The sequence below is a fragment of the Nerophis lumbriciformis genome, linkage group LG15 (genome assembly GCF_033978685.3).
Source record: "Nerophis lumbriciformis linkage group LG15, RoL_Nlum_v2.1, whole genome shotgun sequence".
Taxonomy (NCBI): Eukaryota; Metazoa; Chordata; class Actinopteri; order Syngnathiformes; family Syngnathidae; genus Nerophis; species Nerophis lumbriciformis.
The window spans coordinates 2,802,269-2,816,711 of record NC_084562.2 but is presented as its reverse complement, the minus strand read 5'-3'; the positions used below and the strand labels follow the sequence as shown (position 1 = coordinate 2,816,711).

General features: G+C 42.1%; 1 protein-coding gene across 1 annotated transcript in view; it reads left to right on the top strand.

The window, feature by feature from the left end:
• Positions 1 to 13,176, top strand: part of LOC133615781 (myosin-binding protein C, cardiac-type-like) — a 97,587-nt gene extending 84,411 nt beyond the window's left edge. The window contains exons 27-31 of the mRNA XM_061974553.1: positions 1,987 to 2,126; positions 10,626 to 10,785; positions 10,903 to 11,039; positions 11,172 to 11,358; positions 13,044 to 13,176. Coding sequence (XP_061830537.1) covers positions 1,987 to 2,126; positions 10,626 to 10,785; positions 10,903 to 11,039; positions 11,172 to 11,358; positions 13,044 to 13,072 — 653 coding nt within the window. The 3' untranslated portion in view covers positions 13,073 to 13,176. The remainder of the gene's footprint in view (positions 1 to 1,986; positions 2,127 to 10,625; positions 10,786 to 10,902; positions 11,040 to 11,171; positions 11,359 to 13,043) is intronic.
• Positions 13,177 to 14,443: the final 1,267 nt, after the last annotated feature.

The window sequence follows — 14,443 nt, the reverse complement described above, 5'->3', positions numbered from 1 at the left end:
TTTTTTCCATTTCCATACATTTTCGAAAAAGCTCAATGGAGCCACCAGAGCGCCGCTAACAAGCCGCATGTGACTCTAGAGCCGCGTATTGCTGACCCCCGCTCTTCATGTTGTGGAAGTGTCTTATCATAGGGTTAGTGCATGAACCTTTTGACTTGCTTCAGAATCATTCTCAGTTATGGTGGTGGGCGGCGGCTAGCTAACCATTAACCCCTGGATAATTGAAACAAAGTAGGTCGGAGGAGCAGGCTATGGTAGATGACTCTTTTGGCCAAAAGGAGAAGGATGCAGATTTTATTTAAAATAACATGAAATAAGCAGAATAGAGCACCTAAATGTGCATTTAGTTTACAGTCAAAGTCAAATTATTAGGACACTGTATGATGTGTTTATTTAACAATGCAACAATGAATTTAAAGGACTCATAGCGTCCAAGTGACCTAACATTTCTCTAACAGGTTCTCCTAATGTATTTTTTTGCTCTTGTATGGGAATCTGGTAGTCATTTCCCATAACATCAATTAGTTTTTTAATTAATCGGTAGCCACCTCCAAAGACATGCACCTGGGGATACGTTGATTGGCAACACTAAATTGGCCCTAGTGTGTGAATGTGAGTGTGAATGTTGTCTGTCTATCTGTGTTGGCCCTGTGATGAGGTGGCGACTTGTCGAGGGTGTACCCCACCTTCCGCCCGATTGTAGCTGAGATAGTTTCCAGCACCCCCCATGACCCCGAAGGGAATAAGCGGTAGAAAATGGATGAATGCATGGATAATTAAATGAACTTAGAACGCCCCCTTTCCATCACCGCCCCCTCTTGGTGTGAACTGGAGCCCATTAGCCCACATAGACAGTGTGGACAAAAGCGTGTAAAACTATTATTTTGATCACTTAATTGCATGCTTTTGTCACCCTGGTCCATGATTACTTCAAAACTAGTATGTTTAACATCATGAGCCAAAAAGATAAATAAAATAATCGCCATTTCCGGACATCCCTGTTCTTCTATCTCCTCTTCCATAGACACCATGGCCTAGCATTTTCAGGAAAACATCAGTAGAAGAGAACACCAAACCTTACCTTCTTTATCTCTTTTTTTGTAGCAACATGTTTGCTCTTATTTCTCCGTTTTTCCGCAGATTCTGACTCGGTCTTTTTTCTCTCAAGGTTGCTCCCGATTTTTGGGATCGCATTTGGTTTGAATCTTCTACAATTTTTCCATTCAAACTCTGACCAAAACCCTTCTTCCTCGAAATCGCAGATAGCTTTAAGTTAAACCTCTCTCGCTTGGTACGTCCAATTTTGTATGAGTCAATTTGACTGGAGAGGTCCATACTTTCTTCATACTCAAATCCTTTGGAAATGTATGCAGGCTGACCCTTCCTTCAGTTGTATTGCTACAACGTGCAACAATGCATCTGGCAGACATATTTGATAATTCCTTAAAATTCTGGGCAAAAACACAAACTTTGCAATATGAAAGGGCCTCCAGCAGGCTGACGAAGGTCCACCCACATTTTGAAGCTAAAAGCGGGCATTCAAAAATGTGCTGAAATTCAACAAGCCTAAAATCAGTACTGTGTTTATTTTGGGGGGGATTGTACCTGTAGACATCAATTTAAGGTCCAGAACTATGAAGTAAGTGCCAATGTTGTCAGCGTTCGAGGGGCCCTTTAAGTAGAATGGCCGTTAGGAGACCACAGACCTCCACCAAGGCAGGACTAAACTGTTTGCTACTGAATGACAAACTAGTGGTTTCATTGCGGCCACTGTCGGGGCCAACTTAATCAAATTTCCTTCTCCCATATGCCACTGCTCCACAAAATTCTGTGGATTCATTTACTTGTAATCTTGCTAACTGTATCTGTATTTAGTGGTTTGTGTAAAAAGACAACTGTGGATCAATAAAACAACAACGTTGGCGGTGGCCTAAGATCATGCAATACTTTGCACAGTACTTACCCTTTTAAATTGTTTTATTGTAGATGTACCGGGACCCCCTGAGGCCCTGAAGGCCACGGATGTCTGGGGCTTCAACGTTGCCCTCGACTGGAAGCCTCCCAGAGACGATGGAAACTGTGAGCTCACTGGTTACCATATTCAGAAAGCTGACAAAAAGACCATGGTTAGTACTATATTCTGTGTTCAGTCATGGGCATGAGTGACGATAAAGGTTGGTGTTACCCAAAAACTTTATTCACAGGCTACGTCGCTTCCCAATCGGCAGTAAAAGCAATGCCACAGACGCAAATTCAGATGACAAAAAATTATTTCAATGAGGAGATATTTCTCTCTATTCATAATTCATTCCTTTCAGTTTGAATTTCTGATTGCTCACCAAAAACTTGACTAATTACCGTATTTTTTGGACTATAAAGTGCACTTAAAATCCATTCATTATCTCAAAAATTTACTGTGCGCCTTATACCATGATGCGCCTTATATACGTATTAATTCTGGTTGTGCTTACTGACCTCAAACTAATTGTATGAGGTACGTGGTGTAATGATATGTGTGACCAGTAGATGGCAGTCAAACATGAGGGATACATGTGGACTGCAGGTTGACGACTGTTGCTCAATAAAATACTCGAGCAAACAAGACCAAAACGTTGATGTTTCATTGAGAATATAGAACATAACACACCACGTTCAAAAACTTTCAACATTTTTACTACAACTTTGGTAAGCTCCGAAGCCGCACCACTTGATTGAACGCAGAGCACCGTAGTCAGACGTACTGTGCTTCAACATGCGGATATTATTATGGTGTGTGTATAAGGACGCCAAAATGGCACCTATTAAGACATGTTTTATCTGGCGTTTTGTTTTGCCCTATGATAATGCAAAACCAACTTCTCTTACCTATTGGTACCTGCAATTGTGTTTTGGGGATCTGCATAAGTCCCAAAAATGTGTGCGTGTTAGCCTTTGTAATTAAGCCTTTTTTGTCCTATCCAGCTTCTCAGGCAAATCATATAGTTGATGTAGATGCCCATATCGGCTGTTCAGATTTACTTTACAAAAGAGAAGTGTAGGATACTTGTTGCCGTATTTGTATTTGACCTTATTAAATGTATTTATATTATCATTTGGTGCAGGCAGGCCGGGGCAGGAGGGGATAAAAAAAGAAAAAAAGGAACACAGAGGGGGAAATTGTGGAGACAAGAGGGGTATAAGACAGAGAGATAAAAACAACAACAGCAAACACAACAATAACAACAACAACAACAACAATAGAGCAACATCAGCAAATAGGATATGTACAAATATGATGGTAAAATTGATAGCAAAGAAGCAGTTCGCAAAATAAATAATAATACAGAAATGACAATGAGCATTATTACACTACAAATGGAGCAATACAAAAACCAATAGAAATAGCGCTATTGATAATGAACAACACCAATAATTTACCTTTATTATCAACAATACAGTAATTGTTCAAATGCAACAATACATATACGTAACGATAACTAGAGATACAAAAGAATGCAGAAAAATGGAGGGGAAGAAAGAGAAGCAACCTATATTAACCTTGTAGATTGTTATAGTAACAATAGGTTAAGCTTTGTCAGTGTGCCATGTGTTATCCAGTTTACCCCAGGGTAACAATGTTAATTTATGTTTGATGAAACGTGATTATGTGCATGAGTGTATGTATGTATATGTACCGTATTTTTCGGAGTATAAGTCGCACCGGAGTATAAGTCGCACCGGCTGAAAATGCATAATAAAGAAGGAAAAAAACATATATAAGTCGCACTGGAGTAAAGTTACATTTTTTGGGGAAATTTATTTGATAAAACCCAACACCAAGAATAGACATTTGAAAGGCAATTTAAAATAAATAAAGAATAGTGAACAACAAGCTGAATAAGTGTACGTTATATGACGCATCAATAACCAACTAAGAACGTGCCTGGTATGTTAACGTAACATTATGGTAATAGTCATTCAAATAACTATAACATATAGAACATGCTATACGTTTACCAAACAATCTGTCACTCCCAATCGCTAAATCCCATGAAATCTTATACGTCTAGTCTCTTACGTGAATGAGCTAAATCATATTATTTGATATTTTACGGTAATGTGTTAATAATTTCACACATAAGTCGCTCCTGAGTATAAGTCGCACCCCCGGCCAAACTATGAAAAAAACTGTGACTTATAGTCCGAAAAATACGGTACAGTATGTGTATATGTATGTTTGTACAGTGAATGTATATGTACATGTATGTGTATATGTATGTTTGTACAGTGAATGTGCTTGTCGATGTACGAACTTTGAGTATGTAGGTATGTACTGTATTTGTGTATGTATGTGGGAGCGTAGGTACCTATGAATGTATTTATGTATGTATGAATAACGGTGTGTATGTGAGTATATGTGTATTTGTATGTACAATATATTTGACTCCCAGTGTGTGTGGGAGCCAGCGTATGGCCCCAGCCATCCAGAGAGCCCAACCCACAAACAGCAGGTGTGGCGCCCAGGGAACCAGGGACTACCGGCCCCACGCAGCCAGGCCGGCCAGCGACAGGAACCCCAGAGCCCGGCCCAACGTGCCGCCCGGAAGAGCCAGCAGCAGGTCGCAGACAGACGCGCCCAGCAGAGGACAAGGCACGGGAGAAGCAGGGGACAGCCAGCCCTCAAGCCAGCGAGAGACCACACCCCACACGGGCAGAAAGGCAGGACCCCCCGCAACCGGACGAGAAGACCCCCCGCCCCACCAGCAACAGGGCCCCCACGAGCCCACCCCCGGAGAGCATGGTGCAGCCCGCCCCAGGCCACCCCACCCAAGTTGGCCGCCGCAAGACCACCCACCACGGGCCACGGGAACCACCCACCCCACCCACAGGGACCCCACCAATGGAGATGGAACAACCAGCAACCGCCCTGTTGAATTCCCCCCTGAGGGAGGGGAAAATAAATAAAAAAATAATAACATATATTTAAAAATAAATAAATAAATAAATAATAGTAATTATATATATATATATATATATATATATATATATAAATAATTAAAAGAAGATCAAAGACATGCTGACACACAAGGTCACTACCCCAGCAGCTGGCCGACTTGCAGCATCTCGGAATACCTTGCAGCACCAAGCTACCACAATAGACATGGGGACTAGACCCAGCAGGCCCCAACCAAGACGGGCACCCGGAAGGGATAGACGGTGGGACCCAGGAGCTCCAGACATGCAGCCTGGATGCAGTAGCCTGAGGCGCCGACCCCCGCCTGACAGGCAGGCCCAGAGCGTACCCCCAGAAATATATATATATATATATATATATATATATATATATATATATATATATATATATATATATATTTATACATACATATACATATACACACATATACATATATACATATACACATCTATAAACACACACATACATATACCCATACATGCACACACATATACATCCAACCACATACATACACACATTTACATACCTACATCCATCCATCCACATGCGCACACACACACACACACACACACACACACTCATATATATACAACAACAAATCCATACACAGGCCGGCGGGACAGCGATCAAGTCCCGGCACCCACTGCCCACTGAGAACCCGCCAATCTCCTCTCCCAAGCCCCACAGGTCCGGCAGCGCACCCCCGTCACTTAGGGACAACTCCCGACAAGCCAGCCTCAGACGACGGCATGACACCGGGCGTGAAGGGCGGCGCGGCAGGGCGCAAGGGCATCCCAGGCCCACATCCGACAAGCCAACCAACACGACAATAAACAAATATGAAGCCGGCAAGTTCGTCAGCCCCGACAACCACCACGTGCACGCGCTGCCACCAGTCACAACATCAGCCACCCCCCTGCACCGGACCCAGCAGCCACAGGCGCCCACACCACAAACAAACGGCAGCAGAAACAGCAGCTGCAACACCCCCAGACAGCCAGCACCACTCGATAAAATCAAAGCGATCGAGAAAACTGCGCCCGGCAACCGCATGCCAACAGGATCACGGAGACCAGCCAGCACCAGCCCGCCAGTCAGCCCAAACGCCAATATGCAAACAAGAGACATTAACACCTCCCCCACCAAAATACCCCACCACCCCAACCCAAACCCGCACAAACACACCACCGCCCAAACAACCGAGACACAGCATCTGGACCAGACAAGGATGCCGCGCCGCAACCGCATCAGTTCACCAACACAGACCCCACAGTGCAAGGTCGGGCCACACGGGCACGGACCCCACCCAACAGGAAGCAAAACCCCCGTGACGCCACACACAAATAATTAATTATATTTTAAAAATAATAATAAAAAAAAAAAATTATAATAATAATAATTAAATAAATAAATAAATACATAAAAAATAATAATTAATTAATTAATAGTTAATAATAAAAAATTAATAAAAGCCCCAACCCCCCCATGCATGTGTGCAAGGCCCCCATAGTGTCTACTGTGTAGTTAAAATTAGGTGGTCAGCCGTTACAGCCGACCTCCAGTCCCTATTGATGTGTGAACTGTAGCGTGAATGAGATATGTATGCTTGAGGGAACTAACAGTGCGATTAAAATTGGGGGACATCAAGTTCATGGTGGGTCCCAAGCCAACACCAGCCAGCCCCCACAACCACACAAGCGCACAGACACCAATCACAGTCCGCCAACCACTCCAACCCAACACAGCAATACCAACCGCTGGTAGCACCACAGCAACCATCACCACTACCGCCCGTTCGCAGTACAAACACCCGCGGTCGCCGAAACCGAAACAAAAGAGCGACAGACCTTGTAAACCACAACAACGCACACCCCCAGCTACCACTGAGGCCGCCAATCCACCGACCCCAACTCATCCACAGCCAGGCCAATCAAGCCACCGGACATCCACCTCGACCAACCCAACACCCCAACACACCGCCGACCACGCCCAGTGCCACAGCCCCATACAGCTGCAGACAGCGCCGAGGAACGCCGCCGAGAGGCGAGCGGTACGCAGCCGCCCCGGTCTGGGGAGGAAACAACCTGCAACCCAGCAACCCAATCCAACCGCCCCCAAGCATGCCCGTAGATCCCAACTATATCCACCCCTCTCTCTCTCTCAAAAAAATAAATTATATATATATATATATATATATATATTTATATATATATATATATATATATTTATATATATATATATATATATATATATACACATATATACACACATTCATACATTCATACATACATACACACATCCATCCATCCATTTTCTACCGCTTAATCCCTTCGGGGTCGCGGGGGGTGCTGGAGCCTATCTCAGCTACAATCGGGCGGAAGGCGGGGTACACCCTGGACAAGTCGCCACCTCATCACAGGGCCAACACAGATAGACAGACAACATTCACACTCACAATCACACACTAGGGCCAATTTAGTGTTGCCAATCAACCTATCCCCAGGTGCATGTCTTTGGAGGTGGGAGGAAGCCGGAGTACCCGGAGGGAACCCACGCGGTCACGGGGAGAACATGCAATTTCCACACAGAAAGATCCCGAGCCCAGGATTGAACCCAGGACTGCTCAGGACCTTCGTATCGTGAGGCAGACGCACTAACCCCTCCTCCACCGTGCTGCCCACATACACACATATATATATATATACATATACACATACATACCCACACATACATGCACATATATCTAAGTATGTTTATACATACACATATATATATATATATATACATATATATATATATATATATATATATATATATATACATATATACATATATATACATATATACATATATATATATATATATATATATATATATATATATATATATATATATATATATATAAAAATATACACATACATACACATATACAGTTCAATTTTAGGAGTAGATGGAACAATCCCATGATACAAAATAACCTGAGTAGAGTGGTAACAGTAGGCTACCTCCTTCGGAGGTGCTTCAAAGCGGTTATGGTGTTGGACCTGGTTGGGTGGGATTGCAAAATGGGGGACAGAGAGGAGGGGGGATGGTTGACAGCTTCATTGGGGTCATCAGGTGGGCACCCTCCTTCACCGGTGTTTCAATGATAGGCCCACGACACCTCCAGAGGGCTTATCAGCAACACCCGGTATCCCAAGTGAGTCCCCCTCTGCTTTTAACCATTATGTGATGTAGGTATTACTAGAGCTCCAGATGGTGTCTCTCCTCTTCACCCACAGCCACCGACTGTCTCTGCTGCTCCTGAGAGGGCTTTGATGGTGTTTCGCAGGGTTTGGCCTCAAACTCCAATGTCCTTAAGCAGCCTGATGGTTGTCCGGCCCACAAAACCTCTGCAGCCAACTTCCACTGGGCAGACCTTAGCTTTTCATCCATTCTGCTCAGCATCATCTGCCAGTTTGGTGTACTTAAGGCTCATCCATCCATCCATTTTCTACCGCTTATTCCCTTCGGGGTCGCGGGGGGCGCGGGAGCCTATCTTAGCTACAATCGGGCGGAAGACGGGGTACACCCTGGACAAGTCGCCACCTCATCGCAGGGCCAACATTCACACTTAAGGCCTTTGCGTTCAAATGCCTCCTCCACAGCAGCCTCCCAGTGAACCGTGAGTTCTATTATGTACACGATATGCAGTGAGGAGGACCAGAGCACAAGGTCTGGTCTGAGGTTTGTTCTGGCTATCTCTGAAGGAAAGCAGAGCTTTTGATCGAGATCCACCACCATTTTCCAGTCACGAGCCCTTCCGAGCTGGCCTATGTCTGGTATATGGCCTTTGGTTGACCCTGCACTTTCTCGGATTAACTCTCTTGTGGATGTATAATGTACTTTTGGCGGGGGAAGAGCATTTATCTTCACTCTTCTGGCCTCTAACGTGGCTGCTAGACACTTCAGAACCTGGTTGTGCCGCCAAATGTAGCGCCCTTGTGACAGACTTGTCTTGCGGCCAACAAGAATGTGTTTGAGGTAAGCTGGAGATGGACAGAGGGGGCATGTGGGGTCCTCTCCGTACCACTGTTTGAGGTTGGAGGGGGAGGAAAGGACATCATAAGTGGAGCGTAAGATGAAGCTGATGTGAACTGCCTCCATGCCCAATAGCTCCCTCCATGAGACCTTTCTCCTCTCAACTCCTTCCCAGCTCATCCACTGTCCTTGCTTGACTTGTGAGACAGCCTTTGCACATCTTGTTGCCTGCTCGTGCCGACGTACCTCCTCTACAACCAGCCGTCGTCGCTGAGCTGGAACAGCCGTATGCCACAACGGTCTGCTCTCACCAAGGCCAAGGCCTCCTCGCCCCTGCTGCACAAGGCCAATGATGTGTCTGTGCCTAAGATCCTCCTTTGCTTGCAGAGTAGCTGCCACTGCAGTCCATTTCCTTTCGGTCACCAAAGAGCTATTTGGGCAACGCATGGACCACAAGACTCTATTAGCGTCATTTCCAGCCTTACCTTTGCACACTTAAACTCCTCTACTAGGCTGGACACAGGAAGCTCCAGAACACCTCTTCCATACAGTCCGATATTACTGAAGCATTTGGGAAGACCCAGCCACTTCCTAGCAAATGAGCTAACCACCCTCTCTAACTTTTCTACCTTTGTGGTTGGTACATCACAGATGGTAAGAGGCCACATTAGCCTGGTTAGCAACCCAAATTGGAGGCACAACAGCTTCAACTGGCCAGGGAGCATGGTCTTATAGATGTTTTCAAGGCCAGTTATAGCATCCTGCTTGAACTGGTCCACCTGCCCTGTGTCTTTGAGGATGGCATGATACCAACGTCTAAGACTCTTGACAGGCTTCTCAGACACTGTTGGTATAGCCTCCTCACCCACACAGAATCGATGTTCCATCAGCTTCTCCCTCCCCACCGAGATGCTTCTGGACTTGCTTGGCTTTATTTCCATCCGGGCCCACTGGATGTTTTCTTGCAGCTTGTTCAGCAGCCGCCTAGCACACGCCTTGGTTGTGGTGAGGATGGTCATATCATCCATATAGGCTGTGATGGGCGGGAGACGAAGACCTGATTTAATCTATTGACCTCCTACCACCCACCATATATATATATATATATATATATATATATATATATATACACACATACAAATACATGCACATATATAAAAAAAACATAAAATAAAATAAAATAAAGAAAAATAAAGAAACAAGAGGCCTGGTCGCCAACGGTGCCCAGCGCCACCAAACCCCGCAACCCATCCTGCACATCCAAACATTTTGATTAGAAAGTTGACGTTCGCGATTGAGTGCCCCTTACAGAATAATTTGATTGGCAAAAAAAAACACTGATTGGCCAAAATATGCAAGGAAATTGTTGGTATTTGACAAAGTTGTAAAGCCGCGCAATTGACGCAATTACGACGTTGCAAATTCTTTGAAGCACTGGAAGTAGCCCTGTTACACAAAATGTAAATGCCCACTGCAGATGACTTTGTTTTTTCAGGAGGACATTTGTGTTTGTCTTTTGTCAGAGTTACACATTTCGGGAAAAAAATATCCTGTTACGCAAAACATCGATGTCTTCTGCAAAGGACTGGTATATTTTTGAATCACTATCTTTCATCACAATGTCTTCTCCTTGTTTTTCCCACCTTTAAAGGAGTGGTTCACAGTCTTGGATCAGTACCGCAGAACCAACTGTGTCGTGTCGGACCTCATAATGGGCAACGAATACGTCTTTCGAGTCTTCGCCATCAACCTGGTGGGTCACAGTCCAGAACCCTGCGTAACAAAAGACAGCGTCTACATCCAGAAAACTGGTATGTGGGACTGGAAGGACATGAGTATCATGCCTTGATTGACTTTCAAATAAATATCACCACTAAATTGACATGATTGAAAATGTGATTAGCATTGCCAAACTAATGTGTCTGCAGGGTTGGATTACAAGTCTCCCACCTACAAGGACATCAACTTCTCTGAGGCTCCGAAGTTCACGCATCCTTTAATGAACCGTTCAGTCATCTCCGGGTACAACGCTACCCTCAGCTGCTCTGTCAGAGGCATTCCTAAGGTCAGTGAGGTTATTCCTATACTTACACCCAGCAACAAAGCAGACCAACATAATACATTATTATATTTGCAACAACATTCAATTAGTTCATGACTGGATGAATTTAATGACATGTTTTATATTGTGCTATAGCCTAAAGTGACCTGGTACAAAAACAAGATGGACATCACACATGAAGCCAAATACAGGATGCTGAGTAAACATGGTGTTCTGACTCTGGAGATCCGAAAGCCTTGTCCTTTTGATGGCGGGGTGTACATGTGCAAGGCCATCAACGACAGCGGGGAGGACGTCGTGGAGTGCAAGCTGGAGGTTCGCCGTAAGTATTCCAGGCGCATATTTCATTTTACCATATGGCTCTCATATTTAATTTTAATGTACGGTTATCATTTACTACTTTTGAAACATCCTTATATACAGTATATATGTTTACATACACTTGTAAAGAACATAATGTCATGGCTGTTTTGAGTTTCCAATAATTTCTATAACTCTTTTTTTTGTGATAGAGTGATTGGAGCACATACTTGTTGGTCACAAAAAACATTCATGAAGTTTGGATCTTTTATGAATTTATTATGGGTCTACTGAAAATGTGACCAAATCTGCTGGGTCAAAAGTATACATACAGCAATGTTAATATTTTCTTACATGTCCTTTGGCAAGTTTCACTGCAATAAGGCACTTTTGGTAGCCATCCACAAGCTTCTGGCAAGCTTCTGGTTGAGTTTTTGACCACGCCTCTTGACAAAATTGGTGCAGTTCAGCTAAATTTGTTGGTTTTCTGACATGGACTTGTTTCTTCAGCATTGTTCTCAATGGGGTTTAAGTCAGGACTTTGGGAAGGTCATTCTAAAACCTTGATTCCAGCCTGATTTAGCCATTCCTTTACCACTTTTGACATGTGTTTGGGGTCATTGTCCTGTTGGAACACCCAACTGCCCTGAAGAATTTGGAGGTAATCCTCCTTTTTCATTGTCCCATTTACTCTTTGTAAAGCACCAGTTCCATTGGCAGCAAAACAGGCCCAGAGCATAATACTACCACCACCATGCTTGAGGGTAGGCGTGGTGTTCCTGGGAGAAAAGGCCTCACCTTTTCTCCTCCAAACATATTGCTGGGTATTGTGGCTAAACAGCTCAATTTTAGTTTCATCTGACATCACATTGACAAAGATAAAACCTTCTGGAGGAAAGGTCTGTATATGTATACACACACACATATTTATATATATATATATATATATATATATATATATATATATATATATATATATATATATACATATACATGACAATATATATATATATATATATATATATATATATATATATATATATATATATATATATATATATATATATATATATATATATATATATATATATATACAGAATCTTACATATTATCTTTTATATATATATATATATATATACATATATATATATATATATATATATATACACATATACATATATATATATATATACACATACATATATATACATATATATATATATATATATATATATATATATATATACATATATATATATATATATATATATATATATATATATATATATATAAATAATGTTTACAATAATGTAACATTTGATGATTTTTTTTTTAAAGAAAAGATTAAATCTAAGTTTTCAATGCTTAAAAAAACATATTACTTTACAACTTTTTAGTGAAGTATTTTTACACAGGTTGAACAACTTTAAACTTTAAATTTCTAGTCTAAGACATGGACTTAAAGGTACATAAGATATATTATACATAATATACAATCAGGCACACAATACCCACTTAAAACAAGCGATATCCATAACTAAAATAATGAATAATAGCAGTACAGCAGATGGTTGTTTGAAGGTATTCAATCTCTTAGATTTCACTTGTTGTACTTTTGGTGTTACTGTCTTTGTCTTCAAATTAGGACTATCATATTTCCACCTGCAGGTGCTAATCGCTTCCTTTTTGTTATTATATTCCTTGCAGCTCAAATTGCAAAAGAAGAAAAGAAGTAAGCTGGGAGAGTCCAACGTCTCGTCATGCATGTTCACCATCTTTGTTGTGTCCTTAGACACTGGTCATCTGTATTGCAAACATTAAACACCACATTAAAATGAATACAAATAATATTCTGACTGTCATATATGTTCTATTAATATTAACCCTTCGCGTATTTTGGGAACTTTTGTTGTCCTTTCGGTTTAATGGTTGCTCTATTTTTGGTAATAACTTTGGCTGTGTTAATCTGAGTGGAATTACTTTTTTGAAGAGGGTTCTTTTCATGTTCAATTTCAAAATCTTTATTTCAAATTATGTCATTATATCAACAATACTCGGGGAAATAATTATAGTATAGTTAAGTACCGCCAAGATTAAACAACATCCTCATGGATTCAAGCCTGTGTATAAAAAAATTGGCATTCATATTTTTCTTCAAAACTAAACCAGAAAATGTATGATTTTATTGTGTAATGACTGTACAGTTAAGCATTGTAGTTATAATGGTAGTTTTGTCATTTGATACTAAATTACCATTACATTTGGAATCTGACATAGCAAAAAATTAAACAATGCCCCAAATTTAGTTTTTATGATTAATGTTATAGATCTTCAGCCCTGACTTTTACCCCAGTCCTTTAACATTTACTATATAGACCAGCCGTTTTTTTTAGACCAAACTATATACATTTTTTTATATATAAACCAAACTATATAAAAGTTATATATAAATCTATATAAAAGTTTGGTCTATACCATGGGTGTCAAACTCTGGCCCGCAGGCCAAATTTGGCCCGCCGTGTAATTTCATTTGGCCCTTGAGGCAATATCAAATTAACATTAGAGCTAATACTCATACTTGCCAACCCTCCCGATTTTCAGTGCCCCTCTCGAAAGTCTCCCGGGGCAACCATTCTCCCGAATTCCTCCCGATTTCCACCCGGACAACAATATTGGGGGCGTGCCTTAAAGGCACTGCCTTTAGCGTCCTCTACAACCTGTCATCACGTCTGCTTTTCCTCCATACAAACAGCGTGCCAGCCCCTGTCACATGATATATGCGGCTTCTACACACACATAAGTGAATGCAAGGCATAATTGATCAATGGCCATACAGGTCACACTGAGGGTGGCCGCATAAACAACTTTAACACTGTTAGAAATATGCGCCACACTGTGAATCCACACCAAACAAGAATGACAAACACATTTCGGGAGAACATCCGCACCGTAGCACAACATAAACACAACAGAACAAATACCCAGAACCCCTTGCAGCACTAACTCTTCCGGGATGCTACAATATACACCCCCCGCTACCACCAAACCCTGCCCACCTGAGCCCCGACATTAATGATCTAGCATCCCAGAAAAGATGGCAGGTATCT